This window comes from Thermobia domestica, chromosome 16 (genome assembly GCF_964235325.1).
Source record: "Thermobia domestica chromosome 16, izTheDome1.hap1.1, whole genome shotgun sequence".
Lineage (NCBI taxonomy): Eukaryota > Metazoa > Arthropoda > Insecta > Zygentoma > Lepismatidae > Thermobia > Thermobia domestica.
Genome location: NC_137469.1, coordinates 32,793,274 through 32,817,966, shown reverse-complemented (window position 1 = coordinate 32,817,966; position 24,693 = coordinate 32,793,274). Strand labels below are relative to the sequence as shown.

At 38.3% G+C, this 24,693-nt stretch overlaps 1 protein-coding gene across 2 annotated transcripts in view; it reads right to left on the bottom strand.

The window, feature by feature from the left end:
- Positions 1-24,693, bottom strand: part of LOC145672741 (mpv17-like protein 2) — a 51,777-nt gene that overhangs the window by 21,661 nt on the left and 5,423 nt on the right. The window contains exon 3 of one of the 2 annotated variants that reach the window (XM_081741913.1): positions 22,941-23,069. The exons of the other annotated variant lie outside the window; for it this stretch is intronic. Coding sequence (XP_081598039.1) covers positions 22,941-23,069 — 129 coding nt within the window. The remainder of the gene's footprint in view (positions 1-22,940; positions 23,070-24,693) is intronic. 2 annotated transcript variants of the gene reach the window in all.

Genomic DNA, 24,693 nt, shown 5'->3' with positions numbered 1-24,693 from the left:
ACTGCTGGAAATAAGTTAGTAAATGATTGCCTTCATTGAGAGACCTTCCCCAATTTTTCTCATTCCAACATCTTTTTCTTTCTGGAGGAGAAAAGATCTTTCTTGTGACATTGAGTATGTATTGAAATTGAAACATTTGAAAAAGTTAGAACCTGACCGGGATTCGAACCCGTGTCTACCGAATAGAAGTTCAATGCGCTAACCTACCGCGTCACTTCATCTTCCATCTAAACTATTAGCTAGTTAAAAGCATTGCATGTAAGACTATACACAAAATACTCATACTAATACTCGTATAAGGAGACGTTCCTTATGAGTGTCACAATTACTTACTCGAGGTTTCCTTCTTTAACTCAAAAACAAGTAATATAGACAATCATCAATGAGGAAAATGTCACGAAACGTTCTTCAAGATGAGGCTACCTCATAGTTTTAACTATGGTTCCGATTTACATTACTGCAATTATTCCTCTCCGTAACTTCTAATTTCTAAAGAAGAAAAGCCGGCAGAGATTATTTTCGCATTATTTGAATTGCATCAACACGTGCACGAATAGTGTGTACTATGTTTATTTAACATAACTACTAGTTTATTTTAATATCTTTGTATGAGAAATTGATGGCAGAGAACTGCGCTTACAGTGACCCGGGTGCGAATCCCAGCGTGGCATTTATATTTTTCTTTATTGGAAGGTATCGTTTACGTAATTGATATTGTACTTCTGTTATTCGTTTATTATTATTATTATTATTATTATTATTATTATTATTATTATTATTATTATTATTATTATTATTATTATTGCAAAGGCGAGACTTGGGTATATATTTTATATTTTTTGAATTTTCTGATTGGATTTCACGTCTTTTTGTTGAATAATCAACACACTCCATTGAAAGGGACTTGGCGGAGGGAAATATCATCCTGTTGCTTTTTATTTGTTTACTTGCATGCTACATCAAGCCTGGATACTACATTTCATCTTTCTATATCTAAGGGAAGCGCCCTAAAGGTTTTCATGATCATAAGAGAGTAAGTGAATAAGTGATGAGATCAATAAACTTTGCGTATTAACAACATTTAAAGTATCAGGTTGTCGGAAAAGTCATGACGTATTTCGGTAAAATACGACAAATGATGATTTGTGGATATACTGGAGATGTTCGCATCATGCAATAGTTTTGTCATGAATAGCTAAGATGTTGAGCCCTTTGAGTATTAATATCGCTCTTTGTTTGGTTTGGTTTTAAAGATTTCACGACACATAGAAGATGGAAGACCAAAAATTGCATGTTCTCCATATTTTAATCTTTTACTTGTGTGCTTTTGTCCCTGTTCTTAAAGAGTTACTGGAAAAATTGTAAAAGTGAGTAAAGGGACATTAAATGTCAAATCAAGTCATCAGACTTCTCCATTTCGGATTTTTGTAAAAGAATGGTGCACAACTTTATTTCAGTGGGAGATGAAAAAATTCCAAATATTACCTCTCTCCTCCTGAAAGTGTCCCCGTACAAGGTGTTCACAAATGTCAAAAAGGGCATTTTTTCAGTTACAGTGATTATTAAAAATTGTCATTAAATGGCTAATATGTGCACTACAGACGTGAAACAAACAACATTAGAAAGCCTAAAGATTGCTCTACAAGTTCCATTATATTGAAAAAAGCTGTAAAATAAAAAGTAACAATTGAAAAATTAAAATTAAAATGTGAATTTGAATTTCGCATAGAAATCCCCATGCCGTAAACGTCGCCAACATCTAGTGGCCCACTTGCCGGTAAATGTCAATCGGCACAATAGCGACGCGTCGAAGAATTGCCGCTAGTGTGCCACTGGAGGCAGGATTTCGTCGAGTCGAAAAATATATCTAGAGTTGGGGTATTGAAGTTACCACCGCATAGCAGCGAGGACTTCATTTTGGTCCGCGCTTCTTCGATTTGTCGCGGGGAATCGCAAAGGGACCAACACGAACTATCGCCAGTCATGTGTATGCGGTTATTATTATATATTATTATTTCCTGACGAATTGTTCCTAAAGTGAGCTACGGGGGTCAAGAGTAACCCCTGGCTCTACATCATGAAGTGAAAAATCTTGAGGTGAGTGCGTATAATTGTATGAATTTATATGACAACTGTAGCCGATCATTTGAAAGTGGATATGGGAGAGCCATGAAATAAAGTAAATAGACGCGCATCATTTTGTTATAAAATTACAAGGCGAACGGACTTTATCTGATCTCAAACGGTTATCCTCGAATATACATGGTTGCAGGAGCACTCTGATTAGCCAAATTAACCCGGGAAAGCCCGGTGTCCCCTACAGGGGACAGCAGTTTAAATGCCTCATATTTTCCACCTGAAGGAAGTATTTCGGTTATGTTTGGAGTTTGGGAAAGTATCTAGTCTGAAGATCACCTAGCACTACTGTGCGATTTTAGGTCCGCCTAGCGGCGGAGATATGAAGTACAGAATTACGCATTCTGCGGCCTGAGTGGCTGTTTGCACACTTCACTGCATGAAAATGGCTGCCAAGAAAGGAAACAAGTGACTATATTTTTTTAAACTCTTGATTTATTATCTTGAAGTATTCATGTTCACATATAAAATGTAAGGTTTGGTCACAAATGAATAAAAGTACTTATAATTTTGCAAAAAGAAGGTGTCCCCTGTAGGGGACACTGGGCACTGTACGTACATAATCTGTTTCTTTGTATAATTTCCGATTTTGAGAACATAGTTTGAATATATTATGTCGTAGATTTCTGACACTGTATACAAAATAAATACGCAATACTTTGCTTATTATATACTAAGTTTGATTTACGTCCAGTTTTCGTCAAAGGCGAAAAAGGCCTTCGAGAACGGTTCTTGTCTACAGAAAGGTTTTCAAGATGAATTTATCTAACTACTACATAACAATGCTACTCATTGTTGTAAGTAAAGTAAAAAATTAAAAAAAAAACAATTATAAAAATTGCATTGTATTGCTGAAGTTTACATAACCAAACCAAACCTAATCAAATCTCCCTAGCCCAATCTGTTTGATTACGTTTTCTATGTGTAAGTAGGTTGTGCTTTGTGTGATAATTTACGTGAAGCTAATTTTCTTTCAGCCTCAAGCTCCATGAAATTGTAGAAAATCCACTAAGATTTGACTATAAACTGTGGTCGCTGCCACCCGAACAGGTTTTTTGATTGCTTTTGAACCCTATCAGGGACCTCAGTATAGCAAGCTACCGTATCAAGAGATCTTGGTCTAGATCCAGGTGTTGATTTGGATATGGAGTCTAGGTTACCGCAGGGCCTTGGATCTTACAATTTTTATTTTGATAACTTTATATAACATTGTCACTTATTGAAACTTTGTCAGCGCATGGAAATGGAGGCACTGGTACAGTACGAGAGAACGGTATTCAGAAATAACCGTTGCAAGAGACAAAGGTACTGAAAAATAAGAAGAGAAGCTCGTTCTCTTTGGCAGCAAAAAGTGATATGGCACGATAATAGTATTCTGTTACAAAAATCTCTGTGGACAGCCCATCTCTTATTCAAAAATACAATAAATATATAGGGGGAGTCGACAGATTCGATAAAAATATACACTCAATGCGAATTGCTTTCCAAGGGAAAAAATGGTGGTTCCCTCTCTTCGCGTTTGGTTTGGATGCCATTCTCATAGTGCATGGCTAATGCTAAAAAAAATGCGGCCAAGGTTAAAAACTCACTTATTGTCAATTAATGATTGTTCAAATTTACTGCGGTATTTATGGGAAGCCATCTGTGAAGAGTGTTACTTGTAGTGCACCATTAGATCAACGAGTTCCGAATGGTGTTCCCCTCAACTCTGACCCTAAGGAAAATGTACAACAGAAGTGCACATAAAGAGGTGTGGTTTGTGCCACAAACACACAAGAATCATATGCGAAAACTGTGAGATTGGGTTACATGTTCGTTGTTGGTATGACCTTAAAAGCCAAAAGTAAACATTGGAGGTCCCTATTGTAATTTGCGTTCTGTAATGCTATTGTTTTACCTTGCTTTGAGCAGCGTATTGAAATGTTATAACCAGAATATCCGTATCTAATATTTTGCATTTTGTATAGTTATTCTATGTATACGTGATATTTGTGTTCATTTATATTTTATTTACAATAAAACCTCTATCTTTTAAGTCAATAGTCGTTTCAATATGTGCCCATTGTATTTCTAATGCCCAGTGTCCCCTACAGGGGACACCCCTATTTCTCCGCATTGGGTACACGTATGGAAATATTTTCACGATAATCTCGATTTAGTGTCTATAAAGGACGCAAACAACAAGAAAATTATTCAATACCCACTTTGTAGTAAGTATGGGCTTTCCCGGGTTAAAAATACCTCAAGGATTTATGCATCTACAAGCGACTTTTCTTCATCTCCTTCGTGGACAAGTCGAAAGAGCACGCGCCTAGTAATCCAAAGATTGGTGGTTCGCGCCCACCCCGGGACACTTTTTTCAAACTTTTTTTTAGTGTTTTTCAGACTTTCTTAATGTAAACAAATTACGCATGTAGGCGATTTAACATATTTTCGGGGAGTAATTTTGTGTTTCATTGGCGTTTACCTTTAGTAAACGCCAAGGATAAGACAAAGTTGCTTATATTTTCTTGTTTATATTTTTATTTATATTTTGTTTATATATTTTTTGTTATATTTGAGTATCTTGTTTATATTTTTCCATGAAACGATTTTAACTAGGTATTAGTTTGGATGGAAGGTTAAGTGGCGCGGTAGATCAGTTCTGCTCGTGCTTTCGAGCAGGTCACATCGCTGATTCGTGTGGTCTTACTGAGAGAAGGTACAGCTACCCATACATTCATCGACGTACCTTGTGGTTTATTTCTAAAGTTTATAACCTTCAGGTTTTTGGTGCGTAGTACCTTGAGTTTTCAGTGTTAAGCAGTTTATTCAGTGATCAAGATATGGAATACAAAAAAGATCTACATATTCAGTTACTATTTGACCGGAGATTTCGTAGTTCTAGGCCAAATCCCAGCCAGATATATCTCTAGTTAGCCGATCAGTTTCCTGGTATTTTGATAATCTAAGTACACTACAATTACATGCGGAGTCATAGAGTATTTTTATTAAGTTCAAAAATCAATGTGCTTATGAACAGTTTGCTTCAACCGCTCCGGCTTCTGTTGCATTTCATCATTCGGACGGCAATATCAGTGACGTCAGGATCGTCGCAGTCAGGGATTCAGTGAAAGTAATACATGTGTACGATTACCCTTTAGAGTGTCCTCTTTTGATGCTTGAAGAACATTTTCGTCAGTATGGACTAGTTCGTAAAGTTGAGCCCCAATTATGGAGTGCGCCTTTCTCTTTTGGTATATACAGTGGAGTGCGAGTTATTCATATGGAACTCCAAAAACATATTCCGTCCCGGATTATAGTGCAGGAGTGTAGAGTCAGTGTGTCGTCTGAAGGACAGCCAAGCACCTGTTTCCAATGCCAATTTAATTTCCATACCATCTCCTGCTGCATTCTGAAGAAAGGAAAATCTACTACCAATGTCGTTGAACAGACCCCCTTCGTATGACCGGAATTGGAAAAGTACAACATTCTTGGATCCAGACGGGCCCCTCAACTGCCACCTTGGACTCCAACTCAGGCCCCTCTCGAGTACCTGTAATATCTGATACACATGTGTTTCCATTGCCGACGTAACAATCCACGATTACAACGACTCGTCAAAAGTTTCAGGTGCTCCCTTCCCAGGATAATACTGCGATGGAAGTTCTACCTCTTGCTTCTTCTCATCCCTCCTCTCAGGAAGTTTCTATTGTATTGAGTGGTTCCCCTAGTGAGAATAACAACGCTTTAGTAACCTCTCAAGGAGAACAAACATCAATGTCAATTACATCTGACTCTAATTATAAGCAAAAACGAAGGAAAGTGGCTCGTCCTTCTCAAAAGAAACAAAAACACAGCTTTATTTCTGAAGATGTCCCCGAGATAGACAGAAGAAAACAAGAGAGCTCCGTTCCCAAGTTCATTCTACCTCTGACTCAGAACTGCCGTGACGAATAGTGTTTACATTCTGTGCAGCTGCCTATTGTGCTTCACTTTCAGTACGCCTCAAGCAGTGTTTGTTTTGCTAGCATGTCTTGTAGTATATTTTCTTTTTTTGGAAACGCAAGTGTATTCTTTTCGGGGCATGTTCTTTTCACAACGTGTGTGGTGTTTATAGTTTTGACGAGTCATGTATCCTTTACCTTTAGTATGTATTTATATTATTATTTAATATTTGTATGGTATACAATGTCCCTAGTGAACTATTTTCAGGTTCTTTTGATTAATATACACAGAATTAGTTCAGAGTATAATAAGATTCTACTAAAGAACTTTATTGATAATCGACGTCCAGACGTCTGTTGTATTCAAGAACTAACGTTCCCGTCATTAAATTTTCTCAGTGACTATGATTCAATTGTAAATATAGAACGTTCCACTAGGGTTGCGCCTTTGATTCGTCAGGGACTGCAATATGACAGAGTGGTACTGTCTCCCGGTAGTCGAGCAATTCCTTGTTATATTCAGAATATATGTTTTCTAGGTTTATACTAGGGAAGGCCGATTCCGGAATTTTTACTTTCCGGAATCCGGAAAGTAAAATCGGAAAATTCCGGAATTCAGAAAAATTCCGGAATCCGGAAAAAATCCGGAATTCAGAAAAATTCCGGATTTCGGAAAAAATCCGGAATTCGGAAAAATCCGAAATTCAGAAAAATTCCGGAATTCGGAAAAAATATTTTTTTTCTTTTTGTAATCCTAAGAATTTTGTTCAAATGCAAAGGAACAAATTTCCTTTTTGTAATGCTAAGAATGTATGATGCAAGTTAAGCTGAAACTTACATCCTAAAGTATACACTACTCAATCTTACCATGGTTAATGAGATGTAGTCCAAAAGTACGATGTACTCCTAATATTTAATTTTTGTTTTACTGTAATATTGTCCAGAGGTAATACATATATCACACTGAGATAAACAACTTGACATAGTGAAGATGTTATCATACGTAGTTTTCCAGAAAATCGTGAGAAACGAATTTTTATGAAGTTAAAATATGCGTCTCTTGTTGCCAGTGTGACGCAATTGGTAACTTTTATGCTGGAATAGTCTTATTATTATTATTATTATTATTATTATTATTATTATTATTATTATTATTATTATTATTATTATTATTATTATTAATCGTTTATGTACTGTAAAAGAAAAATATGAACCGTTAAGTAGTAGATTTTATCTGTTGTTTTTGATATCTTCTAACAGTAATAACAAACTGCTTGTAAATACGCAATGATTATCAAGGACAATGGCATATTAATGTAAGGACTACTTTGCAGACTAGCAATAAACAATACCAGATAAACAATAGTTCCAAAAAAAGTAATTAACTTGGGCATGTCAATGTTCGCGAGAATATAGGGACGCATTGAGAGACTAGCAAAGAGCGTTGTGTTATTATTACTCAAAGGGCCGTACGATGGAGGCATTAACGCTAATGTTAATGGCACTAATGAGCACTTGTTCTAACGGTTAACCTCATTTTTGAGATGATTCTTAGAAGTGGGCGTGTTGGCATGCAGTTAGAAGACTTATATCCATTATTTAAAAAGCACACGTTATCTGTGGAGTACTAACGATTTGCGTCACTATCGAACACTAACATAGCACTAGCGACGTTTAAAGTCGAAATTGGAGTCTGACATTAGTGGCTTGTCAACTTCACGGACATTATATTTTCGTTGAATGCGAGAATTTTGCGCCCGGGAAATTTACGCCCTACCACAAAAATAGGAAAAGAATGCGCACGCAATATATTTGCACTGGGATGTTTTCGCCCTACCGCAAAAAGAGGGGAAAATGCGCCGGCTATATATTTGCACTGGGATGTTAGCGCCCTACAATTCAACTTATTTTTGCACTGTGTAAAGTAACTTCCACTCACACTTGAACTAGGCTTGCCTCTCATCGTCTCAGTGAGTTACTCCATCCGTTATAATATTCCGAACAAATGAAAAAAAATAAAATTTTAGTTTACTAAAGGGCAATCCATACAAATACAATTTTTCATTATACTACAAAATTTACAATAAAAGTATAAATGACTGATATATAATTATTTATTAATATAATCAAAGAGTATAATTTAATCTACAAAAGGCTGTTTGGCTCTACCCAGATATCTCTGTTCACAATCCTTGCGAGTTGTTTGGCTTTTTAGGACACAAAATATAGAAAAGAAAATGTAAAGTGAATGTAAAATCAGTTCAGTAATATTATCAAGAAAACTATGTACAGTGTGTTTACTTGCTGGAATTACACTTCAAACACACAATTGCGTTGTCGTTCTTTCAGAAAAAATGTTCCGGGGGGCACAATTAGTATTCCGGAGGGGGTCACTATTATTATATTATTATTATATTACACACTTAGTATTATTATATTATAGACGTATTATTTTGGTCTCCTCCGAGGGGGCACTCTGAGAGCTCTGGGGAGGCCAGTGTTCCCCCAAAATCGTCTCTGGAAGAAGCAGTGATTGCGTTGATCCGTTGTGTTCTTTTGGCTTATATTGAAGTTTATTCTCCCCTTATATAGCCACAATGAAAATAAATCACAAATGGCATGGTTGTGGGGGGAGGATTGTTTATGCTGTAATGTCAGCCCCTCCGAGCAAATGCGTAAGCTCCAATAGGTTCTTTTATTTCGCAGGGCTTAAACTTCCCGGTGGAGGTACATCGCAGGCGCAATTTTCCCTGTTCTTGAGGTAGGGCGCAAATTTCCCAGACGCAAAATTCTCGACACCGTTCGAATGACCTCGGAAGACGATATCTTTTTCAATACTTTTTTAAATATTTTTTACTCGTTATTTCTTCATAGCTTCTTATTAAAATACTTACTAATATATCCTGATTTTATTGTCCTAACCAATCAATATGGGTATGTTGTCAGTAAAATATTTAGATTGATCGAGCCTCTGGTGTGTAACCACAGTATTTCATATCATCCCCCCATTAGAAATCTTGGCTAAACGAACAAATATATGTTGCCAATAAAATAGTTTAGAATGATTGAGCCCCTGGAAAAATAACCACAGTATTTCGTGACAGACCCCCCCTTCCTATTACCATATTCTAGCTACGTGCCTGACTCAGCTAATTCTCTACATGCTTTACCAAGCACACATTTTCTAAAGCGGAAAATGCTCTCTAAATACCTAAGCTCATTATTTTCAGCAGATGCACAAATTGGGTAACATTCTATCTACATGAATGTTATATATGTCGATTACTGGAAACCGCTTCTCGCTATCTATTACGATATTTACTATATAATGATTAACGTTAAAACCGGAAACGGTTGATTTGTACTGCATCCGGTTTGAATATTACATTCATCAGGGAACTCGATTCTTAACTATTGACTCTGTACATCGTGGCCAAAATTGATGGTAATCCATCAGATAGTTCTTGAGACTGTTTGTTTCACTGACGGACAGAATGAATATATGGCTATAGAATTTTGATAAACTAAATTCGTTAATGAGTAATGATGGAACAAATATAAGAAAGGGAACCAAGAGTAGGCCTACCACCGGAAAAATTTTCGAACACAAAATTAGCCATCGAAAACCCACATGTCCTGGGTTAGAATACCATAGATGAAAACTCTACCACTGAGTCATCAATCACCCGCTTATTAGTTTTATTAATTATTATATTAATATAAATTAATGAATGCGTGCTTATGTTAATTATTGAACAATTACATTGTATACTTCGTAGTCAAAAATTATAAATTTGTATTTACTGTACATACAGTGAGCGCAGAAAGTGTTCGTACACCCATGCTGTTGAAACGAGAATGCCTGCGAAAAAGAAACATAAAATTTAAGAAGTGTAATAACACACACAATATGAATAATGAAAACTAAGCTTTATGAATATATCAATAAAGAACCACAAAGACAAGTTTAATGGTCAGAAAGTAAATAAATTCCTTAGAAAGTGTATAGAGTAGACGCAAAAAGAGATCGTACACCTGACGTACGAATACGAAACAAAGATACCACAACTGGGGTTCACTAGTATTCACCTAAGTATACCTTAAATTGCATAAGAAAGGTAAGTCTTTGAGAAAGATAGCAAACCTTGCAGACAGGCCTCGTTCAACAGTACAAACAATAATTGCGATGTATAATGTTTCTATCACTGTGCGAAACAAACAAACAAACAAAAAAACTGGAAGACCAAGAATGTTGAGTGAACAAGATAAACTTTACATTATTAGGGAAAGAAAAAAGGTTCCGAAAAGTAGTGCTGTGCAATTGGCAATGGATCTGGAAACACGCGGTGTTAAAGTATCAGCCAGTACAGTGCGGAATATTTGCAGGGTATCATGGTCGGATAGCCAGGAAAATGTTATGGGTGAACAAGACAAATCGTATAAAGAGACTAAAGTTTGAAAAAGAATATAAAGATAAGGGATCAGGCTTCTTACTGGAATAGGGTCATATTTTCGGACGAAAGTAAATTTAATCTTATCGAATCCAATGGGAGGCGTATGGTATGGCGCAAGGTGAATACAGAGATGAATCCTCAAAATCTCGTCCCTAAAGTAAGACACGGAGGAGGGTCCGTGCTCGTCTGGGGTTGTATGAGTGCCTCAGGAGTGGGTCGTCTCCACTTTATCGATGGAGTGATGATCCACAAAGTGTATATTAACATATTAAAAGAAAATCTCCATACTAGTGCGCAGAAAACAATTTATTGTTCAGCAAGGCAACAACTCCAAACATACAGCGGAAAATACTCGATTGTGGCTACTCTATAATACCTTGAAACAACTTCGCACACCTCCCCAATCCCCAGACATGAACCCCATAGAACATCTATGGTCTGTTCTGGAGACAAGAATGAGAAGGCACAGCTTCTCTACTAAAGAAGGCCTGAGAAAAGCTATTCAAGAAGAATGGGACATAATCAGTCCCGAAGCTACAGAACTACGAACTACTACAGGTGAAATCAATGCCACGAAGGCTACAGACTATCATTAACGCACAGGGTAATCCCACAAAATATTAAATAACGTAATATACTTTATAAGCATTAATTCAATCATAAGTGTACGGTGACTTTTTGCGTTTACAAAAAAGGAATTCTCTCTTTTCTTCTGAACAAAACAGTGATTGTCTTTGTTTGGCCTTTCTCTTGTATATAGAAATAAAATGTATGAATGTGTAGTCTTAATTCTGGTTATATATATATTTTCCACCTCCCGTTCTCATGCTAGCTGTTTTCAATATAAAGTATGCACGGTGTACGAACACTTTCTGCGCTCACTGTAGGTATGTTGACAATAAGCGAATGTTATTAGAATATTTGTTGAGATTTCTTTTCCTTCACTGCCTTTCGCCTGGTTAAAAAGTAGTTTGCAGTGCTTTGGAGCAGCTGCAGGTGGGAACGCGATAATGTTTGAGACATACCGGCGACTTTTTTTTGTGTGAAAATAAGACCTTCCTCATAAAGCAGTAAATAACTGCAGTAGCAATTGTCTACGTAAGTGATAAAGACATATCCAACTACAAGAAACTAATACAGTATATATATTCATTATTGTGTCTCTCTTTTAACAGCTACTAGCTAGGGATGGCCAATTCCAGAATTTTTACTTTCCGGAATCCGGAAAGTAAAATCGGAAAAATTCCGAATTTTTTCTAAATTCCGGATTTTTTCCGGATGTCGGAATTTATCTGAATTCCGGAATTTTTCCGAAATCCGGAATTTTTCCTAATTCGGAATTTTTCTGAATTCCGGAATTTTTCCGAAATCCGGATTTTTCCGAATTCCGGATTTTTTCTGAATTCCGGTATTTTTTGAATTCCGGAATTTTTCCGAATTCCGGAAAGTAAATTTTCCGACTCCGGAAAACAAAATTTCCGGAATCCGGATAATTTTGGCCATCCCTAGTTTATACAGCCCTTCTAGCTTTGTACGTACACAGGAAAGGGGGAATTTTACGCATCTACGATCCCAACTTTATTGCCTCCAGGAATTTCGTATAGTATCTTGGTTGGTGATTTTAACGCTCCCGGGATTCACTCACTCCTGTCCTGTCTTGTCCTTCGTTGGTAGAGCTTGTCCGAGTTATGAAATTGAAAGACGCGTTATTCGTGTTTCAGCCTCTGCATGTTTTTTCATATTGCTCTGTAACTACTAAAAGTCGTATCGATAGGGCCTATATTACTGAACGCCTCTGCTCTGCGGTTCTCCAAATGGCTACAATCCCAATAGTCTTTTCCGATCACGCCGCAATTGAAAATAGTTTTAAATTACCTTTTTGTTGCCACCTTCTAGAGGCTCTTCTTATTGGAAGATGAATCATGAGTTAATGCTACGGGTAGCCTTTTCCCCTCGTTTCCTCTACTAGTGTCGCATGCAGAGATACTACCCAACTGTAAACTAATGGTGGAACCTTTACTGCAAACCGAAAATTCGTAGCTTTTTTCTGTGGCGTGGCCAAATTGTGCGTGCGGATGATCATCATTTACATTAATTCTTGTATCGAGCATTTCGCGAGGTCTGGTTAACCTCTCCTTCGCTTACAAACCTTGCCCATATCAATAGTATCTAACAGCGTTTTAAAACGATTTATTCCCATGATTCCCTCCAAGCCCATTTATCAGATGATTTTACCACCGTTTCCCGGATGAAAGTATTACTATTTACCAAGTCAATTTACTTTTACGACAGAGACGTTATACGACTATTAATTCTCTAGTTCTGGGAAACGGTACGTCCACAAGGGGCGCTACACAAATATTAAGTGAATTTACACACTATTATACGGATTTCACGACCGAGCGCCCCGTGGATGCTAACCAGACCCCGGATTTTCTCTCTATGATATCTCAGCCACTTTCAGGTGCACGATAGCAACACTTTTATGCAACCGATTACTGCGAATGAAATTTTCGCTGCCCTTCGCCGGGTTCGTGGTCGTAGCTCCCCTGGGGAGGACGACTTGACGCTCCAGTTTTATAAATAATATTGGACATACCTCAGCACTCATCTCACGGCTTTATTTAATGCTTACTTATCTGGTGAACCTTTTTGTCGAAACACGGCTCTTATGGTGCTCATTCCCAAATCCACTTCTGCGAAAGTGGTTCAGGACTTTAGGCCCATTTCTTTATTACCCGCGGATATTAAATTATTCACGAAAATCCTTACAGCTCGTCTACGCCCAATTATGCCGCACTACATCCGTTCGTTTCAAGCTGCACTTCACTCCACACATAATCTTACGTATACCCTTCGCTCTTTGCGGGATCTGTTTTTCTACTTCCATTTTCAGCAAGTTCCGGCAGGTGCTCTAGCCGTAGATTTAGAAAAGGCATAGGGCAGTCTCAACCACAGTTTTCTTATGCAGATTCTCGAAGCTTGGCAGTTTCCCATAGCATTCCGTGCAGTCATTGCGAATTTATACTATACGCCTACTTTCAGCATTCAAATTAACGTACATCTTTCCGCTCTTATCCCGATGAAACGGGGTCTTAGACAAGAGTGTAGTTTATCAACTATACTATTTGCTCTCGCTCTAGACCCTTTGCTCAGGAAATGGGCAATATTACATCCTCCCGGGCCTTCTTGTTTTCTTACCCAAAACATTTTCGCGTTTGCTGATGACATCAATATTAGCGGTGTGGTTCCCACGCAGCTGGCGAGAGTCTTCGATGTGTTACAGCGCTATGCCTGTTGTTCAGGATTACATTACAATCCACGAAAAACCCAGGTACTCCAATTCAATGATTTTCGTTTACCCAATTCCGACACCGAGACTCCCCAAATACCGCATGTCTTCTCTGTGCGGATCTTAGGTGTCCCTTTTACGTAAAACCCTACCCCTTTGTATGACAAAGTTTGGTTACCACTCCTAACCGAAATCCGTCACCTGTTGTATTCTCAGCGATTTCGTCGTCTCCACTTATTGCATTGAATCCATTTTATTAATATTTATGTGGTTTGTAAACTATGGTACAGAGCGCGCATTTTCCCATTAGCGGAAATCTACGCGAAACGATTTGAATCTTTATTTTTGTGGAATATTTGGCGCGTTTTTTTCTTTCGCATCCCACGTCCGGCCCTTTACCTTCCCCGTTCTATGGAAAGTTTAGGACTTGTCAATATACGACTTAAATGCCGAACCTTGTTTATGCTTGACTTCTATACAGCCATCTATAACGCCGAGTCCTTTACATACCAGTGGATCCGATGTTTTTGGCCGAGTTATGAGTTCCCTCTCAACCCCCCGTTCATTCAATTCTATGACTGTTGCCCGTCTTACATTCTCTCATTAATACAGTACTGGGCCTATGCTGGTGTTTCACTAAGCCCTGAGGGACATACTTCACGTACCTTGTACCATTTACTTGCGTCTTACACTTTCGATTCGACTCTCTTACGTATCCCCCAGCATTTTCCACAGATTCATTGGTCGCAAGTTTGAGCTAACATCTCTGCCCCCGTTTTGCTTTCCTATTTCCAGGCGATCTGGTTTCAAGTGGCTTCAGTTAATACCCACCCGTGCTCGTCTCTTTGAGCTGCATCGTCTCCCTGACGCTCAGTGCATCAGATGTACCCAGGAAGACATGCTGTCCCACCATTACACTTGTTGCATGGGTGCTCTAATTATTTGCAATTGCCTCACGACTTTATTAGGAAGAATTTGCCGGCGCCTCCCCCCCCCCCCATCAGTTCGCAGTGTCCTATATTTTGTTTCCAGATTTCCAGTTTTTCCCACCTACAAAATATCACGCCGTTCTTTTTCTAGTCGCATGCACCATCGTTTACATTCACCGCTACGCCCCGTTGATGGACGTTCACACTTATTACGACTTTCTTAAACGCACTCGTTACAAGCTTTTTTCGTCTGCGTTGGATAAGCGGTATTTTAGTCAATTTCTAGAAGTAGTACTTTCGTGAGTTCTCCTTTTCCTGTTCGTTACTGCTAGTTTCCATTCGGAAGCGCTCTCAATTGTTATGTTAGTCTTAATAGATATGTTTGTGTCTCCGTATTGTTATCGTGTTTAGCTACGGAGTAAACCGTATTATGTAAACTTTTGTAAAGTCTTATCCAGTCCCGTACATGTATAATAAAACTCAGTAGGTGAGTGGTTAGCGCATTGAACTTCTATTCGGTAGACACGGGTTCGAATCTCGGCCAGGCTGAGACTTTTTCGAGTGTTCCTGTTTCAATTTCAATTTCAATGCATACTCAGTGTGACAAGAAAGATCTCTTCAGTAGAAGAAAAAAGTGTTGGAATAATGAGAACTGGAGAATGGCTGTCAATGGAGACAGTGATTTACAAACTTATTTCCAGCAGTTGATCTAGATTTGATATTTTCGTCTACTTTCGAGCATTTTCTGATTCATGTGTGATCAGTGTTTTTATTTCTTTGAATATACAGTATATAAAGAAATAATACATTACATTCACAGCAATATTGAGATCAACATATGATGTTCACTGGACAACACGCTCTCAATCAGAGAGATTGATCTCAGAATGAAGAAATGTTTCGTGCGTCATCTACTCACAATTTTACTTGCATAAAGACTTGACTCAGTGCTACCAACTGCTGTCAGTGCCGAGAAAAGTTATGTGCAAGTTGGGTTGCATCTGTCTAGGCGTTCTCACAATTACAAATGACCTGGACCCCAAGTAATTGAATTAGAGCACTTAGGGGGAAGATACTTTTGTGAGTGGTTGTACAACATAGTCGATGACCTTTACTTTTTTTAATAGTTGCCCACGCTTTACTACTCATGAGATAAATCACAACGTTTTTAACAGATCTAATACTCAACTGGTTCCCAAAGTGGGGAAGCTATCCCTAAGACACATGAAAGAAAATCAAGACGGCACAGATTACTGAAATATCATGAACTGCAAAATTACTTTTACACTCTAAAGGTGTTAGATTTTTTTTTCTTTTCAGCCACGATTAGCTGATCTTTATGTTGGACCAACTTCCAATTAAATATTGAGACTTTGTTTTACTGTTTACAATATGTTCTCTATGGGACGAAAATATGAACATTACGCAAAAGTGTTTTTTTAATGCAGGCTTTTGATACGTGGGTATGGAGAAAAAAGGGAGAGAATTAGCTGGGTTGAAAAATAAACTAATGAGAAGGTGTTATAAATAATAGCAGTAGGGGAGGAAAGAAGAATTATACATGTAATTAAGAGGAACTGGTAGGGACATTGGCTGAGGAACTGTATTATGAGGGACGTGCTAGAGGGTATTGTAGGAGGAAAGAGAGGGAGGGGTGAAGGAGACTATAGTTAAAGGAAGATATTAAAATAGAAAATTGCTATATCACTCTCACTTATGAATATAGATTATTTATTGTTGTATATAATGTTATATCGTTCAATTCTCGATGTGCCGTATATATATAAGGAAGCTAAAAGTTACATTGATAAACAATTATTCAACGTAAAAACAGTACTGGTATTCAGTTAAGTAATATCGGTACTTGTGCAAGACTTTTGCGCAAAAGTCTTGGTCTTGGTCTTGGTCTTGCACCCCTTGGTCTCGGTCTTGGTCTTGTATCGGGATTCTTGGTCTTGGTCTTGGTCTGGCATGCAAGACTTTTGCACAAACAGCAAGACCCTCTTATGCTCTTCACTACCGGAGGGGCCTAAGCCCCCAGTTTTTTTATGATAAAAATAATTGAAGCTATTACTTATATATTTTTCAAAGTTTATAGTAAATTCACGATATACCTATCATAGTCTGGGTTCTCGTTGCCTCCATTCCCCGCCCCAGTTTTTACCTTCTAAATTCGCCTCTGTTTCCAGCGAATTTGCGTCGTATTACACCTTGTGTAATCTTCAAGGTTTGCATTCCATTTTGAGTTACTCTAGTAATCTGACCTGGTAAAAGCTCACACGATTGACTGAGAGCGGGCGGAGTTGAGCTTCAGGCAGTACTTACCAACCCTGGATGACATTCCGACGGTATTTACCTATACTGGATCCCTGGAAACGTTTCAAACTTTACCAAACTCAATAGAAACAACTTGCATTAGAAATGATGCGGCCTCCAAATATAGAAGCTTGAAGTGGAACGTTGATCATAGTTGGCGCAAAAGGAAATAGAGAAGATCGGCGAGGGGTCTCATTAGGACGAAATTAAACTACCGCTAATTTTACAGTTTTACTGTAATATCTTCAAAACTGTAACTTAGGTTAACGAAATATATATTTTATGTGTAAACGTACTTAGATATCTATTGGGTCGTAAATTACAATGGCCTCATTACCTTCAATAACTTAGGACCCATCAAACCTAAATCTGGCACTGGTAATGACCATATTTAATGATAGATAAGAAAGAAAGAAAGTTGCTAAAAAAGAAAGAGATACGTCACAATCAAATCAATATAAGTTTGTCTCCATCTTTTATCGGTGACGAGTACTATCTATATACCTCTTGTTAACACGATGCATAATATCTTGTACCCGTTTTATTTGTTAGAATATCTGAATGATGATATAGTACTATATATAATGATATAGTACTATATATACTGTTACTACGACTTTACAAAAGTAATTTACAACATAATATACAGAGTGGCGTAGGGAAATGGTAACTTTTAAATCACGTAAAATGAACACGGATAAACACAAGTGATGGAAACGCATCTACAGAATATATGCCATTAGTAATAATAGTTACATATCATTTTACTTCTTAAACACAACATCAGAAGGATACCATTATTTCAGCCCTGCACACGGAAACCTCTCGATTTTTCGATGTATTGTATCTCGAGGAGTGACACTGGTTTCTTGCTCACTATTTCGTTTGTTTCACTTCACCGCTATTGCAGGTGTGTGCTGTACACTTGGCTTTTCCGATGTCTCCACACATGCAAAATCATTGCAAAATGCATTCAGGAGGCAATGGAATAGCACCATTACACAAAGTGACCTGCCTTCCAGTGAACGTAATTCCATTACCTTTCCAATGTTTCATCATTACTACATATAAAGGTAGCCAAGAAAGTTCTCTCGCTTTTTCACCTACCACCTTCGACAGGCCCGTACCCAGCCCAAAAATTTAGGCGGGGGGGCCCGGTAGAAGTTAGGGAGGCCCGACCCAATCATATTATACTTCATCACCATATTATAGTTCATTTGCAAGCCTACCTTGAAACTTTTAGGGGGCCAACCAAAGTTTAGGGGGGCGGCCCCCTAGCCCCCCGTGGATAGTGGCCTGACCTTCGAACGGCGATATGTCACCTAAGACGTACCTGGAAGATCAAAAATAATCCTCATCACCATCGACGACCTTCTCTCAACGTTCTGGAAGACCATCGCGGTAGAACTTGGTGGGCCGTGAAGCGAAGAAGGTATCAAGTGCATTTTACACCTCTACTAAGGATCTGAACTGGCGTCCTCTAAGGTGATTGCACAAGGAATGGAACAGATGATAATCGGACGGTGCAATGTAAGGGGAGTATGGCGGATGCAATACTGTTTCCCATTCAAGGCGTAGAATGATATCCCCTGTCATCCTAGCCACGTGGGGCTTAGCGTTGTCCTGTAACAGGAGGACCCCTTTGCGCTTCAGCGTTTTGCGTTTTCCTTCAAAACGGCTCAACTGCTGACAGTACACAGTTGCATTGATACTCTGACCAGCTGGTAGAAGTTCCTGATGCACGATGTCGTGAGTAGTCCATTAAACACACAGGAGGACCTTCTTTTGGTGCAATGCTGGTGTTACCTGTTTTGGAACCGGTTCATGGGATGCTAACCAGTGACCACAGCGCCGTGAAGCTTCGTACAGGACCCACTTCTCATCATATGTCAACATCCTTTCCAGAAATGGCTCCTTCCTCAGACGAGACAGCAAAGAAATACAAGTGTCTGCAGGGGTGTAGCCAAGGGGGGGCCCATCGGGGCCGTGCCCCCCAAATGGTTTCCTGGCCCCCCCAAATGACCAACTTTTAAAACATAATAGTAAAATTATCTCGCTTCATTCATTTAAAAGTAACAAAGTTTATTGACAATTAATAATTTATGGTAAAATAGTATGGAGAAATTGTTTTTCCATACCGATCGAAAAATAGTATAGTATCTCTTCCTTATACCGATCGAAAAATGGGATACTTTTTGTGACAGCAGATTGCACAATTTACTGCGATTTATATTTGACAGTTTGAAGACAAACGTTTTAACAAGGTACTACAAATACAGCCATAAAACAAAGTACTAAACTGATTTGTAAGTACAGTGTATTTTTATATGCTTTAACAAGTATTTTAAAAGACATAGAGGATGGAAAATTTGGTGAGAAACAATGCTTTTATTCAATTTGGGTTTCATTCGCTCTCTCTTTTATTTCTACTCACGAGGAAACGGTCTTAAATGTAAACAACCGATTTTGCTGGGGTCGGGATATGTGTTACGGGAGACCGAAGTAGGAGACACGTATTTTGGCGTTTGGACCCATACGCAGAAATTTCCGAAATACGGGCTCTCAAAGTGGCCCTACATTCCATAACTAGGAAGCGAATGACGTTACTGGTACAGAATGTTGGCTTGAGTTGGAATGTTATAATATATCCAAAAGTATGGGACTTGTGTTTGTTGTTAGGTCCCACAAAAAGGAATGTCGAATATACAGGGTCCGATATTGCTAGATTTTCAATAAGGCCATGAAGTTAGAAATACAAGCGAAAAACGCAAACATTCTTTCGCTCCGTTGACACCCTCGTGGTCAGCAGATCCCCCTCGACGGCTCGTGCCAGCTGAACATCTGTTCAGAATTGCATGGGTACCACATACGCCGACTTCATGGCCTTATTGAAAATCTAGCAATATCGGACCCTGTACATTCGACATTTCTTTTTGTGGGACCTAACAACAAACACAAGTCTCATACTTTTGGATATATTATAACATTCCAACCCAAGCCAACATTCTGTACCAGGAACGTCATTCCCTTCCCAGTTATGGCATGTAGGGCCACTTTGGGGCCCCGTATTTCGGAAATTTCTGCATATGGGCCCAAACGCCAAATAACGTGTCTCCTACCTTGGTCTCCCGTAACACACATCCAGACCCCAGCCAAATCGGTTGTGTACAAGTAACGTCATTCGTTTCCTAGTTATAGCATGTAGGCCCACTTTAGGGCCCCGTATTTCAGAAATTTCTGCGTATGGGCCCAAACGCCAAAATACGTGCCTCCTACCTTGGTCTCCTGTAATACATATCCGGACCCCAGCCAAATCGGTTGTGTACAAGTAACGTCATTCGCTTCCTAGTTATAGCATGTAGGGCCACTTTGTGGTCCCGAATTTCGGAAATTTCTGCGTATGGGCCCAAACGCCAAAATACGTGTCTCCTACTTTGGTCTCCCGTAACACATATCCGGACCCCAGCCAAATCGGTTGTTTACACTTAAGACCGTTTCCTCATCAGTGTAATAAAATAATTATGTTTTTTTAGTCACGAATAATAAATAAGTATATTTGTCAGGAAACCGTAAAGAAATTAAGTGAAATTTCAAAGAAAATCAATCTTGTATAGATAGGTTCTGTATACAATGTCTTAAATTTAAATATAAAGGTAACCAAGAAACGTGTTGTTGCTTTTTCACACACCGCCTTCGAACATCGATATGCCACCTAACCTGGAAGATGAAAGATAGTCCCCATCAGCATCGACGACCTTCTGAAAACGTTCTGGAAGGCCATGGAATCCATCGCCGTAGAACGTGGTGGGCCGTGAAACGAAGAAAGTATCAGGTGCATTTTGGACTTTTACTAGGGATTTGAAATGGCGTCCTCTAATGTGATTGTCCAAAGAATGGAACAGATGATAATCGGACGGTGCAATACGCTGGGAATATAGTGGTTGCAATATTGTTTCCCATCCAAGGCGAAAAATGGTGTCCTGAGTCATCCTAGCCACGAGGGACTTAGCGTTGTCCCATAAACGAGGACACATTTGCAATTCAGAAGTGATGGCTCCAGAGTTTTGAGTTTTTGTTGAGCACAGCTCAACTGCTGACATTACACAGTTGCATTGATACTCTGACCAGCTGGTAGCAGTTTCCGATGCACGATGTACCAAACACACAGAAGGACCTTCTTCTGGTACAGTGCTGGTTTCGGTTGTTTTGAAATCGGTTCATGGGACACTAACCAATGATGACGACGCCGTGGAGCTTCGTATAGGACACACTTTTTAACACATGTTAACGTCCTGTCCAGAAATGGCTCCGAAACAGTAAATAAACACAGGCGACTGCCGCGTTGCCTTCTGACCCGGAGTCAAAATATGAGAGACCCATGGACCCAACTTGTAGTGCTTCACAAGTTGATGGATGTGCTGCCGAATGGTTTCTCCACACACTGAATTGTAGTCCCAGTTCCTCTTTGTACATGTGTTGGTCTTCTGGCACGTAGTGTTTTCGGGTGTTTTGTCATCGTCCTTAAACTTGTTAAACCATCGCTGCAATGTCTGCGTCATCACGACACTCTCACCAAAGGCCTGGCATATCTTCTGTCCCGCTACAGCGGCGTTTGACCTCCATTTGAACTCGTTCAGCAGACATGCTCTTATGACGCTCTGTGGAAGTCCCATGTTCCCTCTGTCTTTATGCAAGTTCATGGTGTGTCTGAATTGCCACAACCAGGTAGTATGTTGGATATGCCTACAACAACATCTGACTTTCGCCTTATTTCCACTCGCATTCAACTCACGATGTGAGGTCCAATTGAACACAGACCTCCACGAAAAGGGACAGAACTTTCTTGGTTACCTTTATAGTTATGCACAAAAGTATAGCGTTTGGTCCCGGGCAGTAGTTCTGGATTAAGCATAATAAAAACTATCTTGAATATAATTTATGGATAATAATAATAATAATAATAATAATAATAATAATAATAATAATAATAATAATAATAATAATAATAATAATAATAAGAAGAAGAAGAAGAAGAAGAAGAAGAAGAAGAAAAAAAGAAAAAGAAGCTAAAATAGTGTTTTTAGTTTTGCAGACTAGCAGCAATACATTTTTTAGCTTTGCACATTGTAGCTGGCCTTCCCTCAAAAACGACGGGGCCCCCCTACACAAACCTGCTGGCTACACCCCTGAGTGTCTGCTTACATTGCCTTCTGGCCCCGAGTCAAACCATGTGGGGCCCATCGACCAAACTTATGCTTTCCAAGTTGATGGAGGTGCTGCCGAATGGTTTCTCCACTCACATTAAATTGTAGTCCCAGTTCTTTATATGTCTGGCCACTGTTCGCCTCAATTGCTGCCTGAAGATCTTTATTTTGTACATATGTTGGTTTTCCGTCACAAAGTGCGTCTTAGAGTGTTTCGTCACCGTCCTTAAACTTGTTAAACAACCGCTGCACTATTTACGTAATCATGACACCCTCACCAAAGGCCTATCTCCCGCCCGCTGCAGCGGCGTTCGACCCCAGTTTGAACCCGTACAGCATACACACCCTTATGCCGCTCTGTGGAGATTCCATGTTCACTCTGTCCTTACGCAAGTTCACGATGTAACTGAACTTCCACGACCAGGTAGTATGTTGGATATACCAAAACCAACAACTGACCTTCGCCTTATCTTCATTTGCATTCAATTCACGGTGTGAGGGTCAATTGAATAGAGACATTCAGAAAAAGCGACAGAACTTTCTTGGTTATCTTTATAGCAAAGTCTTCTGAATTATCATATCGGTTTCGAACAAATGCACGCGATACAATGTCGCCAATTGTTAGATTCAAATTTGCCGTTTCTCTGTGCCACCCTCCATGAGTAAAAGACTTTTAACCTTACGTTGTGTTTAGCGTATGATAATATGATGTCCCACAAGAGCTGAACAATATTAATGTACATCACTCGATAACGTGAAGGAACGAATCCAAAATTTATAAACTGCGCTGGGGGCCAGATAAACCAGTCACACTGAAACAAATAGATAATAATACCATTAAACATATCCAGCCTCGCTGCTGAAAGAGGCAATAAACTAAAAATCAAATAAAAAATTAAATAATTACGATTTGTATGGGCGGTTGAACCCTAATACTAAATACTAAACTATAATATTTTGTAATACTAAAATACTAAACTATATTTTGTAAAACTAAAATACTAAACTATAATATTTTGTAATACTAAAATACTAAACTATAATATTTTGTAATACTAAACTACAATATTTTGTAATACTAAACTACAATATTTTGTAATACTACAATACTAAACTATAATATTTTGTAATACTAAAATACTAAACTACAATATTTTGTAATACTAAAATACTAAACTACAATATTTTGTAACACTAAAATACTAAACTACAATATTTTGTAACACTAAAATACTAAACTACAATATTTTGTAATACTAAAATACTAAACTACAATATTTTGTAATAATAAAATACTAAACTACAATATTTTGTAATACTAAAATACTAAACTACAATATTTTGTAATACTAAAATACTAAACTACAATATTTTGTAATACTAAAATACTAAACTACAATATTTTGTAATACTAAAATACTAAACTACAATATTTTGTAATAATAAAATACTAAACTACAATATTTTGTAATACTAAAATACTAAACTACATTATTTTGTAATACTAAAATACTAAACTACAATATTTTGTAATACTAAAATACTAAACTACAATATTTTGTAATACTAAAATACTAAACTACAATATTTTGTAATACTAAAATACTAAACTACAATATTTTGTAATACTAAAATACTAAACTACAATATTTTGTAATACTAAAATACTAAACTACAATATTTTGTAATACTAAAATATTATACAGGTGGTATTGTTGGTTCTACTGGAGCTTAGCGCCCCTTTCAGTACCACGATTAGACAAGAAACAGGAATTCGTGAAGTTTTCGCGTGGTTTATTCAATGGGGAACGTGGGAAACCATTTATTGACGGCGAATTAATGAAGGATTGTATAATTACAGCAGTGGAAGAAATGTGCCCTGAAAAAGCTATTTAAAAAACATCAATTTGCCAGCATAATATTGTCGCTCGAAGAGTAGATGGTATTACAGAAAATATATTAATTCAATTATCTGACCAAAATCGACATTTATATTGGTGTTCTTTGGCTCTAGATGAGCCAATAGATGTTTCAGATATTGCTCAAGTGTTGCATTTTATTCGAGGGATAGATAATAAATGTAGTGTAATGTCATAAATGTAGTGTATGAAAAGCTTCCTGATATACGTACACAGTAAAAAAATGCTTGTGTTAATTCAACTCAATTTTAACACAAGGCAGTGGTTCCAGCGTGAGTACCACTATGCGGTGTTACTTCAACACATACCCCGCGGTGTTGGCGTTTAACACAGGGGGTATGTTACGTCTTTAACACAACCACCAACTTTTCGGTTACTAGCCGCGTGCTCTTCCGACTTGGCCACGGAGGCGATGAAGGAAACGTCGCTTGTAGAGGGATAAATTATTGAGATCTTTTGAATGTGGCTAATCAGAGTGCTCCTTTAAGCCGCGTATATTTGACGATAACCGTTCGGG